The sequence below is a fragment of the Homalodisca vitripennis genome, chromosome X (genome assembly GCF_021130785.1).
Source record: "Homalodisca vitripennis isolate AUS2020 chromosome X, UT_GWSS_2.1, whole genome shotgun sequence".
NCBI classification, from domain to species: Eukaryota; Metazoa; Arthropoda; class Insecta; order Hemiptera; family Cicadellidae; genus Homalodisca; species Homalodisca vitripennis.
This window is the reverse complement of record NC_060215.1, coordinates 40138587-40159359: the sequence shown is the minus strand read 5'-3', so window position 1 is coordinate 40159359 and position 20773 is coordinate 40138587. Positions and strand designations below refer to the sequence as shown.

General features: G+C 31.2%; 2 protein-coding genes across 2 annotated transcripts in view; one reads left to right on the top strand and one right to left on the bottom strand.

Moving 5' to 3' along the window:
* Positions 1-443: 443 nt before the first annotated feature.
* On the bottom strand, positions 444-11390 carry LOC124368948 (ATP synthase lipid-binding protein, mitochondrial). The gene is made up of 5 exons (XM_046826515.1): positions 11243-11390; positions 10687-10754; positions 2108-2215; positions 1471-1576; positions 444-1065 (listed from the first exon to the last, which is right to left on the bottom strand). Exons 2-5 carry the CDS (start codon positions 10729-10731, stop codon positions 902-904), a joined length of 423 nt encoding a protein of 140 aa, XP_046682471.1. The 5' UTR covers positions 10732-10754; positions 11243-11390; the 3' UTR covers positions 444-901.
* Positions 11391-11679: 289 nt separating this feature from the next.
* The window catches only part of LOC124368947 (juxtaposed with another zinc finger protein 1), a 38848-nt gene continuing 29754 nt past the window's right edge, over positions 11680-20773 (top strand). The window contains exons 1-2 of the mRNA XM_046826514.1: positions 11680-11806; positions 19526-19726. Coding sequence (XP_046682470.1) covers positions 11701-11806; positions 19526-19726 — 307 coding nt within the window. The 5' untranslated portion in view covers positions 11680-11700. The remainder of the gene's footprint in view (positions 11807-19525; positions 19727-20773) is intronic.

Sequence of the window (20773 nt, the reverse complement as noted above, 5' to 3'; positions counted from 1 at the left end):
TTATTTTTCCCACAAAATCATAACTTGTAATTTTCCACTACAATTCCTTGAATTCTGTAGGTAAAGCCAGTGATACATCAGCCTGATCACATCACTCACATGATGAAATAAGTGCAATAGGCAAACATAAAAATTAATACATTAGGACACATGTTTGAAATAGAAAAACATATGTTTAAGTTTTGGATAATTTGAATAGCAGAGTCTTTCAACAAATAATTATACTGTAATATTTAACTTTCTCAATTATTGCACCAGTCAAAACATGAACATGAAAGAGATAAAACACAATATAGAACACTCAATTTCATAATGAAGGAACTAAGGTAATAATATTAAAGGCATTATATAACTAGCAAGTTTTTTTAATTTCTAACTCTGTACAGTGGAATTTCCGTACTTAACTTAAAAAGAAGGAAGAGGTATATTTATGTAATCCAATGTCCAATCGTTTCCACAATGGTATATTTTTAAAAATAACAATACAACAATAGCGTAAGTCGGTAGTCTCAAGTCGCTTAACTCTAGACAAAATCATATAATACAACAAAGTATTGATTTTTACAAAAAAATTTTGATACTTTACCAATTAGTTGATTGGTCTGGCCTTCCTGAAAGCTGGATAAAACTCCATTTCATTAAGGCCGGGACAAATTTATAATATCTACGTGCGAACCCACACCATGGAATAAACTAGACCCATATGCATTGCAGAGAATGTTCATTACAATGTTGACTCAGAATTTTGAATACATTCCCCACAGAAGCGAGTATTACTGTTTGTTCATGTCTCTATGAATGACCCCTTTATTCAAAGATACATAAAAAAAACCGATCAAAGACAGTTTAATCCACGGCAAGGTTAACTTTTAGGGCAGTGTGAAACTAAAAATGCAGAAATTTAGAATGCGAACAGCAACAGGAAGGCCATCATGAGGCAGAAAAGACCCATAGCCTCAGACAAGGCGAACCCCAAGATAGCATATGAGAAAAGCTGCTGTTTCAGAGAAGGGTTCCTGGCATAACCAATGATGAGGGAGCCGAAGACTGTTCCAATACCAGCTCCTGCAAACAGACATCAAAATTAAATCCATTACTAATAAAAACCAAGGAAAAATTGAAGTTTGTGTGAAGTAAATAATTATGATCGCTTATGAGTTAAAATTAACCCATTTTATGTTAACAAAACGAAGTACATGAAACATTTTCTTAAATTAAAGTAATATGCTGTTCATGAAATAATAGGAACTAAAAGTTATTTAAAAAATTTAATTCACTATAAAATTATTACCAAATGTAAATAGACTTGTTATATACATATAATAAAATCATAAAACATTACAATATTATTCTGTAATTTTATGTTATGATGCAATGTTTTGTGTCTTGATATTCAGTTTCTGATTTTGATAAGGTTTCTAAATCGTCATATTGAAGGTTAAGTAAAATAATCAGAACAATGTATATTACCTGAACCAGCGACTCCGACAGTAGCAGCTCCAGCTCCAATGAACTTGGCTGCTGAATCAATGTCTCGAGATACAGCTGACGTTTGGAAACTTCGTACGAGGGGTAACTGAAAAATCATAGACAACACTGTACAGGAGTGTAACATATTCTTTGAATCATTAGAAAAAGGTAATCAATCAAATTAATATTTGCCTTTTTACATATGACATGCATTGACAAAGTCAGTTTTAACAGTTTAACAGATATTAAATTTAAAAAATATTTTAACTGATTGCGCGTGTGAATTACTACAATACTAGCACAACAAATTGAAATCTTTGGATAACAGGTTACGATATAAGATTCTACAGATGAAATTTACAATATTGAATAAAATAAGACAGTTTCTAGATCAAAATTGAACAATTTACTGAAATCTCATTGTTGTTACAAATATATGTTTTAAATTGTAGTATAACAGATTTAGCGAGCCGTGTAATGGATCCGGTTTACATTATTAACAAACTAAAATTTAATATCCTTGTAATTAAAAAACTCTGATAGGGTATAGAAAGGATTGTTCAAAAGCCAATGATAAAACTTGTAAAATAAATCACCATTTCATTATTTTTAATGATTCTTTAGCAAAGAAACTCACCAAACTAACGGCAGGGGCTGGGGATGTGTTTTGTTGGCTAATCTGGGTCGTCTGTGACACGGCGCTGCTCAGAGGCCTCATGTACACTGTCCTTGAGCCGGAGACCAGCTGAAACGAGAAAAAACACATCAAAATGACAGCATCAGCAATATTCAATAACAATTAAATGTCAAATATGCTTAAATGCATCTTAAATATACATATTGTGTCAAAAACCCCTTGACACACACAGGCTATTTTTTCTGCAAATATTTGATATTTAATTGTATGAATGATAGCTCATGGGTTAATACAGTTATTAGGGTTGGACACAATACAATGTTACCACTGGTGTTTTGGGCCAATCATCAGATATGTTACTTTTCCTACTCTGAAAACTTTGTAACCAACGAGATTTACAGAAGAGCAAAGCTTAAGTTTCATGCAAAATAAACTTTCTTTAATTTCTTGGTATGCAACTTAAGCTGTCTTAGCAGCAATCAAGGAACTCAATAAACATACATTCTGAAATCAACTTCCTCAAATTAATAATACTAATCAACTTCCTCAAATTAATAATACTAAGTTTTTCTTTGCTTGATAATTAAACATAACACTGAACAATATATGAATAGCTTAGTGTCACTTTACTTATATAAAGTATGTACTTATAATTATAATACCAAACACGTCAAATTATACTTCTATGACCTACCACTGCAGAAAGGGGTTATCTGCAGGCTTAGTAGGGTCATTTTCTAACATTGCAATAAACATGGCAGTTTGCTTGTAATGACTGCTAAGTTATCATAACTTTACAAGCAGCCAGCCTATCCAACCTTTTGTGTTGCAATACCGCCAAGGTGAAAACCTTGTACAATTTATTTCACATGTACAAATTCTGTTTCTTTGTTTCGAAAGAAAAACTTTAAATTTTGAATGTAACATCCATAAGGCACTTTGTAAGCACTTATTCATTATTTTTCTTAAATAAAACCAATATCAAATAATTTGTCACCTAATGTGGAAACTCAAGAGGATAGTAGGTTTAAAAAGCCAAAGGTCACACACTGAATGACTGTGTTCTTTGTTGAGGAGCAAATCAACGTGATATGGGATAAGAAACAAGTAAAGAAAATATTTAATTCAGAAGAAATTAATTACCCACCATTGTTTCCATATATTGTTGTCCAAATATATTACATATATGATTTTAAAAGATAACCTGCCGAAGCTGATGTATATTTCAAATTATAAGCATAAAACTTAACAAACCATTTCCTTAAATATTTATCATGTATACATAGTTGATGTCTTTAAAACACTTATGACTTGATCACTTTGGCTCATATGCTTTTAACCCAGCTGAATTAGTTTATTTTAATAAGTAAACAATTTAAAGTAGCCTGGAATTAGACAATAGACAAATTTCTTTACTACATAGTAAGCAATAAGTTACTATCATAAACACAAATACAATAAATGATACACATTTACTGTTTTAAATATCATTGTAAAACCATTTAATTGAAAAATTGTTCCTTACAGCACTTCTGAAGTAATAATTCAAAGTTATACAATACTGGCAAAAAGTAATTTTTTTTTTAATGTACCTATGAACATAAATTATAATTTAGCCTTTTGTTTGAATTATTTATTCACTTCACTTTAGTTAAATTAAACTGGAGGATTATTATTCCGTGGAATAAACATTGATTAAAACGAGTTAAAATTTGAATTAATATTTTTACTGATAAAAATTACATTACAAATCTTGGAATAGAACTGTATGGTTTCATTAATAATTGTAAACCCTAGCTATAAATATTTGCGCCACTGGAGCCAAGTAAAAATGGCAATTTGCCACAGGAAATCCTCTGCTCATTCATAATACACTGCTAATGTACGCTCTGCTTGTAATAATGTTCTAACACTACAATGGCATCTTAAGTATGACTGTAGAAAAAGTCATGCTATATTCCTTTTTCTTTGATAGCCACATATCGGTATGTCTTCTTAATTTCTCACACATGCAATATTTAATAATATACAGAGAGGGGTAGAGATCCAATACAAAGAATGCGACTTGGAAAATCTCATATCACAATTTTAGTAAAATTCATTATAAAATAAGGATGGGGAGTTAAGGTAATAAATTTGAGTAAATTTAGTCTTCCGATCACGTAGAGATGTAATCTTTCAAAACTAAAAACATGCAAGCTTAGGTTCAAAAACCGTTAAAAGTAACCAATGAATAAATTAAAAACAGATAGGACCGCCAATGTCATAAAATGTTTTAAAAAAGCAAAAATAGTTGCAAATACATTGTACTAAATAAATGTGAGTTAAATATAACCAAACTTATATTTTTAGTAAAATAGAAATAATTAAAAAGTAACCCAAAACTAAACAAAAAATTGTAGATTTTATACAATACAATGAATTGACTTATTTAAAGATGAAATAATCATATCATATAGTGTAATTTACCGTTTGTGTAGCTTTGAATTGATGGGCAATGGTGAGCTAAATTAATTACCAGTACTGTAGGTAAATAAAATCGGACATGTTTCTGCCTGGTATATAAGCTGAATAATAAAACACATACTAAAATAACATTTATATCCAAAAACATTTTGAAATATCCAGCCATTTAAAAATAAGGAATTGATAAATTAACATTTGAATATTTATAGAATGGGTTTCACTGTGTGAACAATTTTAAATTTGGGATATTTTTAAATTTTAATTTTAAACAAAAGATTAAAGCAATATATTGTTTTTGTAGCATGATGAGACTAATGTGACAAATTGGTTTGTTAGTTTTTGTACAACTACAGGGGAATAATAGTGAAAATTAAATATTTTGCTGAGCAATAAAGTTAAGAAGAGCAACATGGCTTACTCTCCTATCTAGCACTTAATCACAATAGTGAGAACATAATCACAGGCATTTTTAGTGCTACCTTCACTATTGTAATTAACATAGGGGTCAACCTATGTACATTTATTCGTGTTGGCCAGTTGCTAGTACTGATGTTAACTACCTTTGCTATAGAACAAGTTCATGTTAGGAGTCTGTTCTGAAGGTTATAGTGAAGGATGTAACAAAAAAACCTCACTAGTGTAATATACTCTATGTATTCTGAAATCCAAATGTTTTCATGTGACAAGATAGCAATTAACAACTCATGTCTGACCTCAGGGAGCTATAAAATGTAACTGACAAAAGTTGTTTTCACACTGACGGCCACAGTAATAGTTTTAAGTTCTGAATGGCTACTTTCCTTGAACAATTAATTCATAACCGTATAAAAGCATGATTTATTATTTAAACCAGCAAACTTTAAAATAAATTCACTGAATTTGTCGTTTTCAACTAAAATTAGGTGTAAAACAAAGAATGAGTAGGTTAAAAGCAGTAAGTAACGTAAATACTATTGGTCTATAATCCTTTGAGCTTCAGGTTGACGATTTTATTGCTACAAATAAATGTGTGAGAAACCCACAAGTGATTTCCGCCATAGCTATTTTATTATTTTGTATTACTTTCAAGACTGGTGGTACAGGTAGTCTACACTAATCCAACTATTTGGAGTATTGCATGTTATACAGCATTTGATGAAAATATTTAGTTGTCTGCACATCCATTTCATTTTGATTGAATCCTTTTAGCAATGACAGTTTGTCCAGCTACTCGTATTTAATCATAAACATATAGACTATTGTGTAGCATTGCAAAATTTTTAGCGGCAGACATTATTTTTTGTTTAGGTTTGATTTTTTTTTTTTATCTTAACAAAATTATAAGTAATATAAGAGTTAGTTTTGCAGAACATTCATTCCATAACACGTTGATATACCAAAGCCATAAAATTTTACCCCATAAGGTACCTGAAAAGTTAAAAAAAATCTATCAAAAACACTTTTACTCGTTTTAACCATATGGCGATAAATAACCTTGGAACATTCTGCAGAATGTTTTCCAGCTAACGGTTTTTCATTCAGTAAGACAAAGCCCAAAACATCATCTTCAGCCTCAGACAGCTTCCTCATCTTTTAAGCCCATAGAGGCCATTAAGTTTCTGAGTAGACATATTTACACTGACCACCAACTTACCTAGTCCCAACATACTGATGAACTGTGTGCAAGGCTAAATAGACTAATTTCCATTTTTAATAGACTAGATGACTTAGTTCCAGAAGATTACATTAAATACGTTTATTATTTTGTACTTTTCCACTCAATCCTTAATTATGATTTGGAGTTGTAGTCCTCATATCAAGAGGTTCTGTTGATTCAAAAAAAATTATCTGCATTACTACAAAAGCCAACCCCTTCGAACTTTGTAGGCCACGTTAAGCGTTTTGATAAGCTAAAAGATATACAAATAAGGGTCAATCCATTTCAAATCACCCAATAAAAATAAAATTTGTTGCTCAACATTTTTAATTTGCCTAATTTTTTTTATTATGAGTTCCCTATGGGTAGACAATCACAAAACACTATTTGAAAAAATTTTACAAGCCGTAGTTTTTTCCTAGCGGCCATTTTTAAAGATATCAGAATAATCCAAAAACCAGTGTGTTCAGCATAAAATGAACTTCAATTTGACATTATAATAATGTTTCTTTTGTGCTAGAAAGTCAGTCAAACTTGTTCTGCAAAATCTCGGAAGAAAATCGTCAATTGTTACTTTTTAAGACCCTAAAAGTTTAAGAAGGAAAAGAGACTCACTACTAATATTTTATTTCTTTGTTGAAAACTAATATAACTACCTACTGAAAAAGTTTTAGCCCTGAGAATGCTCTCCTTTTTTTCTAGAGCTTTTCAAAAATGGCCAAAAGCCTAATAATGTCAATTTTCTAGGGTTAATAACTCAAAAGGGACTGAATGAAAATAAATAAAAATTTTACACAATGTTCTTTATACAAATAGGAATATCTCATAAAAAAATTATGACTGAGACTTAACTACATTTAGAGATATACAGCATTGAATTTCAGTTAAAAGCGCTACCCTTTTTCTCGCTTGTGCGGTACCAAGTTAGCAAACAAGGGCTTGTTTAAATCATTATGTTAACAATAAACTTATATTTAATGCTCAAAACATTATATTCCTTGCAGAAGTAACAAAACATCTTATTTGGTTGCCTCTTATGGGGATGTATCCTGTGATAGCTTCTTGTTCCTTTCACTGGTAAATAGCATTCAAATCTCTCAGTAAGTTTTGTTTCCATTTGCTTGATTTCGGCTGAAGGAACAAAAAATATACTGAATTCCAGTAACATTTTCTCAACAATATTTGAACATATCTTGTGGAGTCAGGATATGTTCAGTGTAAGGTCTTTTAAGTGAAGCTAGTGTAACTTCTCGTTTCGTGGTTCCCCAATATCATCGCAAGAATTCTTCCCGTGTGATGAGGCAAAGAAATTCCATTCTGCTTTTAAACCGAAATCATTTTTGTGTAGGCAAACATTAATGAAGTTTTTCTTATTTTTGTACTAGCTGCTTGCTCCAACGCTAAAGTAAATTACCATTTCAAAATTAGGGTTTATCTTCTTTATTTCACTAATTAGGTGATGTTAAAATGTGTACACAGTCGTGGTATTGTGATCAAGATGGTCACTAATTTTTATTGTAAATCCTAAGTAGGTTTAAATAAGGAATATAATGTTTTGAGCATTAAATATAAGTTTATTGTTAACATAATGATTTAAACAAGCCCTTGTTTGCTAACTTGGTACCGCACAAGCGAGAAAAAGGGTAGCGCTTTTAACTGAAATTCAATGCTGTATATCTCTAAATGTAGTTAAGTCTCAGTCATAATTTTTTTATGAGATATTCCTATTTGTATAAAGAACATTGTGTAAAATTTTTATTTATTTTCATTCAGTCCCTTTTGAGTTATTAACCCTAGAAAATTGACATTATTAGGCTTTTGGCCATTTTTGAAAAGCTCTAGAAAAAAAAGGAGAGCATTCTCAGGGCTAAAACTTTTTCAGTAGGTAGTTATATTAGTTTTAACAAAGAAATAAAATATTAGTAGTGAGTCTCTTTTCCTTCTTAAACTTTCAGGGTCTTAAAAAGTAACAATTGACGATTTTCTTCCGAGATTTTGCAGAACAAGTTTGACTGACTTTCTTGCACAAAAGAAACATTATTATAACGTCAAATTGAAGTTCATTTTATGCTGAACACACTGGTTTTTGGATTATTCTGATATCTTTAAAAATAGCTTGGCAATTAAACTTTTCGCAAACTGCGTATTTTACTAAAATCTGCAAAACCGCCATTTTAAAAATGGCCGCTAGGAAAAAAACTACGGCTTGTAAAATTTTTTCAAATAGTGTTTTGTGATTGTCTACCCATAGGGAACTCATAATAAAAAAATTAGGCAAATTAAAAATGTTGAGCAACATGACCTGGGTGATTTGAAATGGATTGACCCATAATTATGATTTTCTTGTAAAATAAATCACAATTTCCCTTACTTAACACCAAACAAAATACATTCAAGCCATCAGTCTTAGAGGGAAAATTTAGTATTAACTTAATATCTATTTTCTTGGCACATTTTCTACAGTTAAAAAGATAAGTTTTTAATTGAAAGCATAAGTGAAGAATGTACATTTCATCTGCTTAAGAATTATAATTCTAAAGGCTAGGGGTGTATTAAAATAGGAAGAATTTAGGATTAATTCCATAAGAGGCCAACTATTAGTAGATTATACCTGTAGAAGACTTATTATGGAGATGAAACTAATGCCTTTCCACTTAAACAGTATAGAGTTTTGTAGAGGTGTATCAGTTTTAAAAATATATCATTAATAAGATGACGTTTAATGAATTAACAACTCTAATAGTTGCATTACAAGTTAAGTACTTTTACAGTTAGCTTTGCATCTAAATGTAAACTAAAAATGAATCTGTCATCTTATATTGTATTTCGTTGCATACTTCATGTAGACTGCATATTCATGTTATTTTGTTTTTAAATTTCAACCCGAATATCAATATGACTTTATGTGACCCCATTGGTAAAATAATTTTAATAAGATAGCTGACTGGAGCTCTAACAGAAATTTTCCAGTCAACAATCAAAGGTTCATGAAAAGACTAGCCTACTGTAACTACAACTTTCAAGCGAATTGTTAATATTGTAACTTACGAAGAAATTATGACAATAGATAGTAATAAACCAGAACAAAATTGTACATGTATTTTTTAATATATGAGAGACAGCCATATTGATAGACTATACGGTACTTTAATGGCAAAGCAGTGTTCAGAGGTCACTCCCAGAGCCCACTTTTCAATAAGGAAATATCACCCTTAAGCTTAAGGTACAACCACCTATCACCCTTAACCTGAAGGTACAAACACTTATCACTTATGATTGCCTACAAATTTTTACACTAAATTCCTGATAAATCATTTTCTGACCAAGTACATGATATGACATGCTCAATGTAACAATTAATGGACTAAAATGGTTAATAGGCTACAAATCCCAAGTGTTCTATTTAGTGCATGATATGGACTACATAGATCTGAAACAATAATCTGTGGAGTAAAGTAAAGCAAGCACAGCACATGAATGGCAAAATTTATTTCTTTGAGGACAGACCGTCATAATTTCAAAAAAACAACCAATACACTAACACCTGCAGTATACTAAATTTTATATGTACATTCTCGATTAACAATTGAAACTTAGACTTAAGAGTCACACTGAATTATGAATCCTACAGCCAACAAGATAATAAACAACAAATTTTCTATAACCTACACTTAAGTCAATAAACGCTCAATTCTTCTCCAATAAATGGCTTAAAATTTATATCTCCATTAGGATCAATTTAAAACATAAATTATACTTCAAAAAACTACGGTGCCTAATCCTTAATCACATTATTAGCTTCATTCTGTTGATCCCTAGTATCATCTATACGGTGCATACTAAACTAAAAAAAGTTAGGCTATGTTGTGATATATTACTAGTTTGTATTTTAATGATGAAAAACATTATTTCTAAAATTTCAGTTCTCTTAATCATTTGTAAAATTTGAACTAGGCATTGAAACTAATAGATAAGAGCAAGGAGGAGAAGCGTCTTGAACTGTTTTAAGTTCAGATCAACATAATATGTTTTTTTTCTTTCATATACTAAACTTCAATAATGAAACTAATGTACAAAAAGTAAATAATCATCAAACTTATTAAACTCTTATAATATACAACCACTAAGTAAGAGAAGTTCTTCATTTGACCCACAATTGACCTTGGTCTCTTAACTGTTGTTTTAACAAGTAAATTGATATAATTTTTTAGCCTTTGTTGTTAGGAAATCAACATTTAAATAAAATTAATACTCAAACCACATGTTAGGTCAAACAGTCTTACAGAAAAAAAAGAATTTTATCCAAAGGCTTATATAGATCCAAGTGGGTTCCATTGGCTTAAGATTGTAATCTTCAAATCATACAATTCCATTTCATGATTAAACAAGTATGAAAGTTTAATAATCGCTACAGTTAATTTATGAGATTAATACAAACTATCAGTAAAATAAATTTAAATAACTGTACTGTACTTACAGCAGTCCTGGCAGCAGGGGCGATGAGTTTAGCAATGGAGTACATCTTGAAGGTTAGGATTTGTAGTTCTAAAAAAAATAATGAAAACCACTAAGTATATTGATAAAGTGCAGAGATATTTTGAACACTAGACAATATATGCGATAACGAGAACGAGCACGAGCACGAGTAGAAGTAGAAAGAGGGTAGGCGAACACTAAGGCAGAGGAGGGACCAAGTTAAATGGAATGTATTGCTACCTCCCGAGTGAAACAACAAATGAACCAATGATGAATGTCCTGTGCTCATCGAAGCAGCACAACGAGCTGCATCTGCTAAAATTAGAGTTAAAACTTAACCATCAAAGGATTGTCTTACCGGTTGACCTGAAAAATGGCGTCAAGGAAATCTCGTCTGCAAAGACACAACTTGAATGAACGTTTTCAACAAAATTAAAATAAAATTTAAATTACTAACTCATTGAAATGATCCTGCCCTGCCTAATTAACATTTATTATTGTTAAGAACTAGTAAAACCACAAATAATTAAAGATTTACCAAGATTAAATGTACTCACTTCCTCTGCTGCTGCGAAATCGCCAAAGAACAGATGAGAGGAGGAGGAGGTAGGTTAGCTCTCAGCTGCAAGGGAAAGGTGATTCTAAGAGAGGAGCTCTAAAACGGAATCTGAACGAGTTGGCCAATAGGGGACGAGTATTTACTCACGTTCCGTTTGGTGTGATGCGGCTTTTACTTGCAACCGACCCTCCCATTTCTATTGATCAACTAAATTTAAGTCCAAAACCGAAGTCAACAAAGCGTCTTAAGGCACATTAAATTGCCTGAAAAAACTTTAATTGTAACTTTAAAATATTAAATGGTTGTTGGAACGTAAAAAAAGTTACAATATACAGTAAGACAGCATCAAATTACTTTTATTAGGTCGAATAAGTTTAGAAATGTCATATCTATTGTTTGACTTTGAACATATACCTTACTCACGAGCTACTACAAAATCAGCTGTTTATCAGTGTAATGGGAATGGCAGTGTTCATGGTTAACATCTGTAAATTTAATGGCTGTGGACTTACTTTTCAAAGTTTAAGCGATTTAATATGGCATATTGAAGATAACCACATTGGTAATTTAAAAATAAGTATTAATAACAATACATATTTATCAACCCATATAACCCTTATCGCCTCATCCTTTGTTAGGTTAGGTCAAGGTCTAGGCTACTAGAATCCAAAATCGAAGACGACCCTAGCCTAAGCACTTTCATAGCTTAAAGCCTCTAAACAGTATCTTCAAGAGATAAACTAGTGTTAAGAACACTAGGTATATACGTTGGAATACCCGGATTTATATGACGCATAAACAATAATTAAATCATAATTTGAAGTAGAAAAACAACTAAAAGCCTTGCTAATTTAATCAAATAGCCTATATTGAAATGTACAATAAAATACTATGTTATCATATAAGAATTATAAGGTTTCCTTTACCATTTTACAAGCTATAAATACTTATGGCTTTATTTACTTCTGCTATATTCTAGGTTAACTTTTAGAGTTTACTGTTTGGCCTTTGATAAAATAAAATAAGTTTCTTAAAGTCATCCAACCGAATTCGCCTATTAGTGAATTTGTTCAGTCGCAACTAAATTGTTTAAAAACTCTTATGTCAAAAACAATATTTAACTATGTAATTTAAATGTAAAACCCAATAGGCCTAAATGTCAAAGTAGTAGTTAACCTAAAGTAGATTATTTTGTCTGTTTACTGATATTATATGTTAAAGGCATATATTTATTTTAGAATTATATATGAACTAATTATGGATTTGCTTTAGACGTGATGCCCAAGTATAAGATCGTTAAGTTTTACTTATTAGTAAACATAATTTATGTAAGCCTACATAATAATATTAATATTCTGATATGTTGTCGGGGTACGCATTTGGTGGTAAAAGTCTACCCCATTGAATTGTTAGGTTAACAAAATACAATTAATGACAAGTAGAAAATAGGGTACTAAAAAAAAGTATTAATTGGTGCCAATTCTAGCAGACGTCGATTAGAAAAGGAGAATTAGTGTTTTTTATGTATGGTAGGTTATGGACAGCATAAATCTAATCAGGATTCAAGAAGGCATAACCCTCAATAATCCTACATTATATGTACAAGGTAACAGTATGCCACACCACGTGTCATGTAATAAGCTTTGCTGAGTTTCCATGCAAAATTTCAAATCCGTATATGTCATTTCATTCTCCAGATGTCCTACAGACACAGAAACATACATACAATTGTGCAGATAAGAAATGTTTTCATCCTTCCAGCAGACAAAAGAGAAATAGTGTTATCCTACTCATGAGCATCAGTCATACTCAGCCAAACTCCATGGTTGGACATGCACCACCATAGATCTAATTCTTGTCTATGTAGAAATGAATTTTCATGCAACATTTAAAGTGTAAAGTATTTCTCAATATGTCTTGCCACATGACTCATTTACCTTTATTTTTAGTAAATTAGGTTTTATAGCAGTGTTAAAATAAAATATCCCGTAAGCATACAAGGGTACTACAACATAAGACTGCACTAAAATCATATTGTTATTGACTTTTAACATCGACTCCAGTCTATTTTATTTTCTATTTATCCAATGAATAAAAGTGTCACTTTATGGACACTTGGTCTTATTGGTATCCGTGATAGAATAAAGGTTAATAGCTGAATAAATAAATCTTTAAACAAACTTTGTATATTCATATGAGTGTTAACAAGCAACACTTTTATTCATTGAGTAAAAAGAAAATAAAATAGACTGGAGTCAATTTTAATAGTTGATGACAATATGACTACTGTGTCAAAGTGGTCTTAATATGTATCACATACTTTGCACATACATTAAGATCACTTTGACAAAGTTACTGGACTGAATGTGTCTCATGTACTAACTGGTAAACAGTAAGAGATGACATTGCAAAACCAGCTATTGTATTCCCAGGACTTCCTAATTGCCTTCGGTCAGACAAAACCAAACCTAACAAGTGCAATGTTAATCATGGTTGTTGTTTGTTGAATCTTTTAATAACTTATTTTGTGATTTTGTGTCCCAAGTTCTCAAAATAATTAACCAGTGAATGTTTCTATCTGCCATGCAATAACTTTAAATGTAATTTAAACTGTGGGGGTTTTATAACAAAATTCAAATTTTAATTGGCCACCAAATTTGATAAACATCAGAGACCTGTAGTTTGAACCATTATTCTTCTTTTTATAATACCTTTAAAATAAGGTTTCACTTGCTAGGGGTTCCTATTTGAAAATTTTGATTTATCCCTAAAATGTCCCATTTGGGGGGAGTCAAACATTTTCATATGTCAATAAGCTCCTCAGTTAATCATATAGACAACCCCTAAAGTAAATCACTCCATCTCGATTCATAGAAAGGTTAATCAACTTAACTTTTTATGGGGGAAGTGGGACTTTTAAGACACCTTGTATTTATGTTTAAAGATTTCCAAATACATTGAAGGGAAAAAATTCCAATTACTTCTTGATGAATCCACTAGGTCTTTGTCTGTAAAATAAGTTAGAATTCTTATCTCTATCTTTATCACCAAGCACAGCATGCCCAATTGATAGTAATGCCTTTGGCCATCATGATAAACACCCCTCAACATATATCATTCAGTAAATTATGAAAATCCTAGAATCTGAATTTTTCTTTTGAAAAAAACAAGAAATAATGTGAATAGTAATGGATTATTTGAAGCCATTCAGCAGCAGAATCCTCCTTGTGCCTTAAGAGTAATTCTAAATAATATTTTTATAGTGTTATAGTGGTTCATTATGAATATACTGTTTTTAGATTTATCATCACATTAAAACTGATAATTTCATATTTAGTATTAACATATGGTCAAAAAAGGTTACAAATTTATATTTGGTTAAGGAAAGTAAACAGCTGTATTAAAGGTTTTGAAGTTTTCGAGTTGTATACTTATAGGAGACTATGCCTTCTGTGATAATTTTTATCAACCTTATGAGATTGTCTGAGCCACAGTAATTCTCAATAACTGTATGGTTTCATCAGTTTATCTGTGTGTCAAGTTCAAAGTCGGTAACAGCTCTTAAGCATTCAGTAGTAACTGAATGCAACTTCTTAATTTGGGATTAGTTCATAAAACCCTTGATCATAAAACCTTGTATCATCTTCATGGGACGAGTGTAAACAACCAATGTACACGATTTGACCTGGTTCGCGTACAAGCCACCAGAGTTGCTAACAATGCTTCCACTATCAACCCCCCTCACCAGCTTCTCACCAACCAACAAATTGACAAGTATCACAGCGTGTCCAGATGCTCGGGTTTTGTCATTGGTAGTCGACTCTGGATCCCCACACTTTTGCTCAGAGTCCGTTGATCAGGCCTGTAACTGCACTTCATGTTAAATTCTCTGGAATAGAATCATTCGCTAGTCGCTAAGAACAATACACAGTCTGAACATGTATAAGCTCAATAGCCTAACAGCACAACAATCACACTATCCAGGACTGTGGCCGCTGACAGATTATAAATCCGAACTCAACATTCCCATCCAAATTTTTTGCTATACCATATGTTATTTATATAAATCTAATAAAAGAAAGAATATTCATTTCATGTGACAAATATGATTTTTCATAGATTGCTAATATCAAAACATTAAGGTAAATAAAGATAAACTAGTATGGATTTAGGTAATAATAATAATATTGAAGTGTTGAAGTTAAATTCATCCTTTAGAATTAATAGGTTTTTAGCAAAAATGTAATAAAAGGGTAATACAATGCATGTATATAATAAAAACTGTATTTCAATAACAATGATTAGTTAAAAGGCAATACAGAGGCTTCAAACAACAATAAAAAACACTTGCAAGTTTTATTATTGCTATAAGAAAGAAGAAACTAATTAAAAATTGCAAATAAATTATGCTTAAAACTTCATCCTGACTTTTATGGAGCAACATTTTTAAAATATCAAGACAACAATCAAGGAGTGAATTGAATTTTGGTTTCATAATTTAATAAAGTATAATCCTGCCTCTTATGTTTTGAACTATGCTAATGAAAAATGATGCGACTTTCCGAGCCGTTAGCGGCAATTTCAAATACTTTGAAACATATTGCAATTATTTGTTTAGGTACCCACGCTAGCTATCTAGAATTTTTTTAATGTGTCGCACAAAATTATCAATAACAAAATAAAATTCCACTAGCTTTTGGGGTCATTTAGTGAATTGGTGCCACTACCGAAACCAATTTTGTTTATTATTTAACATTTCACTCATGAATTCCAAACAAACCCTACAAATAGCTAGACAAAACCTTAATAAACGCTAAACAAACAGCTCTCCTAGTATTTTGCTTATTTATATGAAAGTTTCACTGTTACTTACATTAGCTTCAATGGTTTTCGGTTTGTTGCAACTTCTCAGGCCTGTCGAGCACACAAGCTTAGAATCAAGGTAGGTAGTCAGTAGTAGCACAGAGAAACTAGGTTTTGCCTGTGGTAGCAGGGAGCAGAGTTGTGTCAGGTAGCTATTGCAATTGTGTGCATGCGCGTGGGTGTGTTAAAATTGCTCCATCATATGACATCAGTTCTTAAACTCTAGTTCCACGACACTCCGCTTGGCGTTGTTTGTCGTGGCTGATGGCGCATGTTCCCGTCATTCAGCCATTGGATGGAACATCCGTCCAGGGATTTCAATAGGAAACAGCTTATAGCATTGAATATTTTTTTTTCTTAAAAGGTTTCATAATCAAGGGTAAAACTTCTATTGACAATTTTTATATGGGAAAGAACCTTCTCTGTGATTTAAGGTTGGATGCAGCCAACAGTTTTAACATAGGAAACTGTGCACAGACATTCAAAGATGACAAGCACAAGCGATGTGTTTATTGTCTATTTATTATGAGTACAAGAGCATATAGCTTTTTTCTGTTTACTATTTTCTTATAAAAAGCACATACTGAACTAAATTACAAATACAATAAAAACCCCTTGTTTACGAGATATTAAAAATACATTTCAGAATGTTAGTACTATTTTTATACAAATTAAAAAATTATATTTTGGAACATCAACATTGTTTATTAGCAAATACATGTACTCTTAAAAAGGCAAAATGTTTTGAAAATTTCTATCCTCTTGAAACTTTTGTTATTATTAAATTTATAACCAATTTAAACTATTTTACAAAACTATAATATTGTAGCATACTCAAGTCCCTAAAAATAAAGTATTAACACCTTCACTGCGGCTCTATATTGAATGATACCGAGTACTCTTGGCAATCCAGTATGCTCTAGGGTGTCTGCCGCAGTGAATGTGTTAAAAACTATAAATTTAACAAAGCTCATGTTCAAAGCACTTGTAAAATGTTTCTAACTTTAAATTAAAATAAATATTGTTTATTTCCAAATTATAAATAGATTTATGACGGTTTTTTGTGAAACTAAAAAGATCATTGAAATAATAAGCATTACTAAAGCAAAGTTCAATTAATTAATAGTTCTTAAGTATAAACATAGTATGGAAATGAGTCTACATGGGCAAGCAGTCCGTACAGTAATACCAAAGTTATTGTAAATGACATGTTGTATTTTTAGTAGTAATAAAAATTGATAAATATTAATAATAATCCATATCATATGAATATATATCAAAATACTTAATATAACAGAAAAAAATCAATGTGAATTATGGATAGAGATATAGAACATAATAATTAAATGGGGAATAACATAATAATTATGACAGTTTCAGATTCATCAAAATACACATACAGAAAATCTGTTACAGTGATGATAGGGGGTGGAACGCTATAGATCACCCATTGGTACCGATAGTAATAGCCTCAGTCCCATCCAATCCAAGCTGCGATAACATATCATTAATACTCTTTTTGAACACAGAAAAGGAAGGCGATTTAAAAATATTAGAATGAAGTGTATAAATTGCTGACATGAAGGGCAGCCTTCCTGATATGTTGATTATATCGGGTATTATGTGACATGAAAAATAGGGTGGAAAAGTGAATATATATATCTTGTGTAATACCAATTGACTTCAATACTGTTCCAAGTAGTTCAAAGTTAAAACAAAAACCAGTGTTCATGTTTTATTTCTTATGTTATATTTAGAGTCCCCAGAACCTTTCATCAGAAACACGCTGATTTAATGAAGCAAAGAAACAGGACCCAAACCAAGAATTAAAAACACAGCCAAAAAGAATTTAACAAATAAATACCATAAACAGCAAGATTCCAATCAGCTGATGTAGAATATTTGTAAATGTTTACATAGAACTAAATATTTATATAAGAAGGAAAAGAGAACCGACTTAGGTTCAACTCATCTAGTTGCCTTGATTTTAAAATTAATTAGCTCAAATTAATCAACCCTCGTCTGAAGATGTCTTATTATGCACTGTTGATGTAGAATCTTTGTATACAAATATTCCTACAGATGATGGTCTCAGTGCTGCCCAAAATTACCTTGATTCATGCCCAAACGATAGCAAACTTGTTACTAATTTCATTCTTAAACTTATGACCATGATTTTAATCCTAAATAATTTTAAACTTAAAGACCAAAATTACCTTTAAACTAAAGGAACTGCTATAGGCAAACAGATAGCTCCTTCTTACACCAATCTTTTATGGGACTGTTCAAAAAGAATTTTTTAACCAGTTAAAATTATTAACCTCTAATTTGGTTCAGGTACATACATAGATGATATTTTTATAATATGGTAGCATGGTATCAAAAAACTTAATGACTTTCTTTTTTATCTCTATAAATTTATTATTTTAAAATTTGCTTGGTTTATCTCATCAAATTCAGTAACATTCTTGGACACTAATGTAAAAATTGAAAACAAACATCCATATCAAAGACAGCAATAAATGCAATATTTCCAATTCACATTAAAAAGTCTATCCCTAAGAGTATCAATAAGGACAAAAGATCTTTGTAGCAATCAATCTGACTTTCATAACTACATAAATAGACTGTCTAATGTACTTTTTGGAAGGGGGTGACCAAAAAATCTTGAGCCAAGACAAGAATATTAAACCATCTAGAACAGGACCTACATTGTAAATGTTTTAATCTTCAAACCAGAGTAATTTATTAAAAAGTGAACCTTTTGAGGTCAAATTTGCAGCATTGTACCTATTAATAAAGACCTTAAATTTGATGTAGTACATGACTTATGCTCTTATTTAAGATTCTGAATCTTTGCGAGCATACATTCAATCTCATGACATGACAAAAAAATAGTAGTTCAGAATCAGAATCAGAATATAAGGGTCCTTATAAGGTGGCAAACTTGTGTACAGAAGGTTCAAAGAAGCTGGTGCAGTATTTATAAAAATGTTTTAACAGGAATAACAGTAATGTACAAAAGTAAGATAGGAATGTAGAAAGTTATACTGACAAATAGAAACCTTTTCTCACAAAATTAGGTTTGCGTTGTTTTACTCAGGAAAGATACACATAGCTCAGTGCATATCCTCGTATTTGACTTCCTCCACAATGCTTTCTATGAGGGTGATAAATGTTTTATATTTTCTTATTAGTTAGTATTGTTCTTTTCTGTTGCATTACTAACTTCAATAATAAAAGTTATAAAAATGTTTATTTTGGTCTTTTTAGTTGATGAGAATGGCAGGTACACCTGCACTAGAAAAATTAAGATTTAATTTAAATAAACACATGTGAAAAGCAGTTTTATTCAATCTAATTGACAAACCAAATTGAAATAAGACAATGGTATGGTGATATTGTTGTTTATTTCCAGATTACGACCCCCTAGTTATAGAACAAAAAGAGCAACAGCAGCCGCAGTGCATGCCCCTCAGCTATATCCTTCCCTTCTTTACTGATGCAGCTCGGAAGGATCACAAAGACGTGAAGCCAAAAATAAACAAGCCTGTGGTCAAACCTGCCCCCCCACCACCAGTTCAAGTGCAGTCATCCACACAGTCTGTAACACCAACTGGTAAGTAAAACATGTTTTCTTTATCAGAGTCATTAAGATCTTTGTCATAAGGTGAGAGGTATTTTTCTATGATAATGGCTAATTTTTTATGTTCTGTAAATTGCCACAGTGGAATTAAGCAAGGAAGAATGGAAAGTGGAAGACAACCTAAAATTCCAAACAATGAATTTTGTATACATTTTACCTCTATCAATTAATGTTGATTACATTTTTCCAAATATATCAAATAGTTAAATAGTGATTAATAAGGTAAATTAATTTGCATAATATAGTTTTAAATTGTTCAGGGATACACCACCATAATCATTAAGATTTTCAATTGTCTTGCAGTACTGGATTTGAAATCCCATCCTTAAATAATTTGCCAAGTTTTTCTCAAAATATCATTCTGAGTAACAATTTTATGATTCTCAGAAGGTACACTTCTGGCTGGTTTATTCCCCCTGCCTGTCTTGACCAGTAGATCCTGAAACGGAGATAGCCTCCTCTTCATCTTATTTACACATTCCTTCTCGTGGTGGCTGTAGCAGGAGGCCCTAATCCCCCACCCTTACCCATTCACTCTTGAAACTGTATTGAAGTCCTTATAGGATTAGTTACATCAAAGTTTCCCCAGGTTCTTGTCCTAAATAAAAACAATTGTATTAAAGAATTCGATCATCATTTTGATATTATGCAACAAGTTAATTTATTGTCAGTAGTATTGTCTTCAACCCACTACCACAAACTAAAAAATAAGCAACACAGTTGTTGAACAAGCTTAACTGTTCAAAAAATTTAATTTAATTGTAAAACATTATGCAACTGCTCTCATTATGTTGTTTTAGTGAAACAATTCTAATGACAATATGGGAAGGGGAAGGCTTGTGCTGATACATGAGAAAGCACAAAATATTCAACCTGCATCATGTAGTTGAAATCATTAACAGTTATAGAATACTTTAGATTATACTTATAGATATTTTCAGTTGTAGAATTTAAGGTTGCATATAATAATTACATAAGAAATTGAGTAATTAAAGGTCTCTATTGGGAGAACACAATGCC

What these genes read in the sequence shown, in the direction of transcription:
- LOC124368948 (XM_046826515.1), bottom strand. Translation starts at nt 10,731, where the DNA reads ATGTACTCCATTGCTAAACTCATCGCCCCTGCTGCCAGGACTGCT. An exon ending in CAGCCCCTGCCGTTAGTTTG is followed by an intron (nt 1,577 to 2,107) that starts GTGAGTTTCTTT and finishes ATGATTTTTCAG; the next exon opens with TTACCCCTCGTACGAAGTTT. An exon ending in TGTCGGAGTCGCTGGTTCAG is followed by an intron (nt 1,066 to 1,470) that starts GTAATATACATT and finishes GTCTGTTTGCAG; the next exon opens with GAGCTGGTATTGGAACAGTC.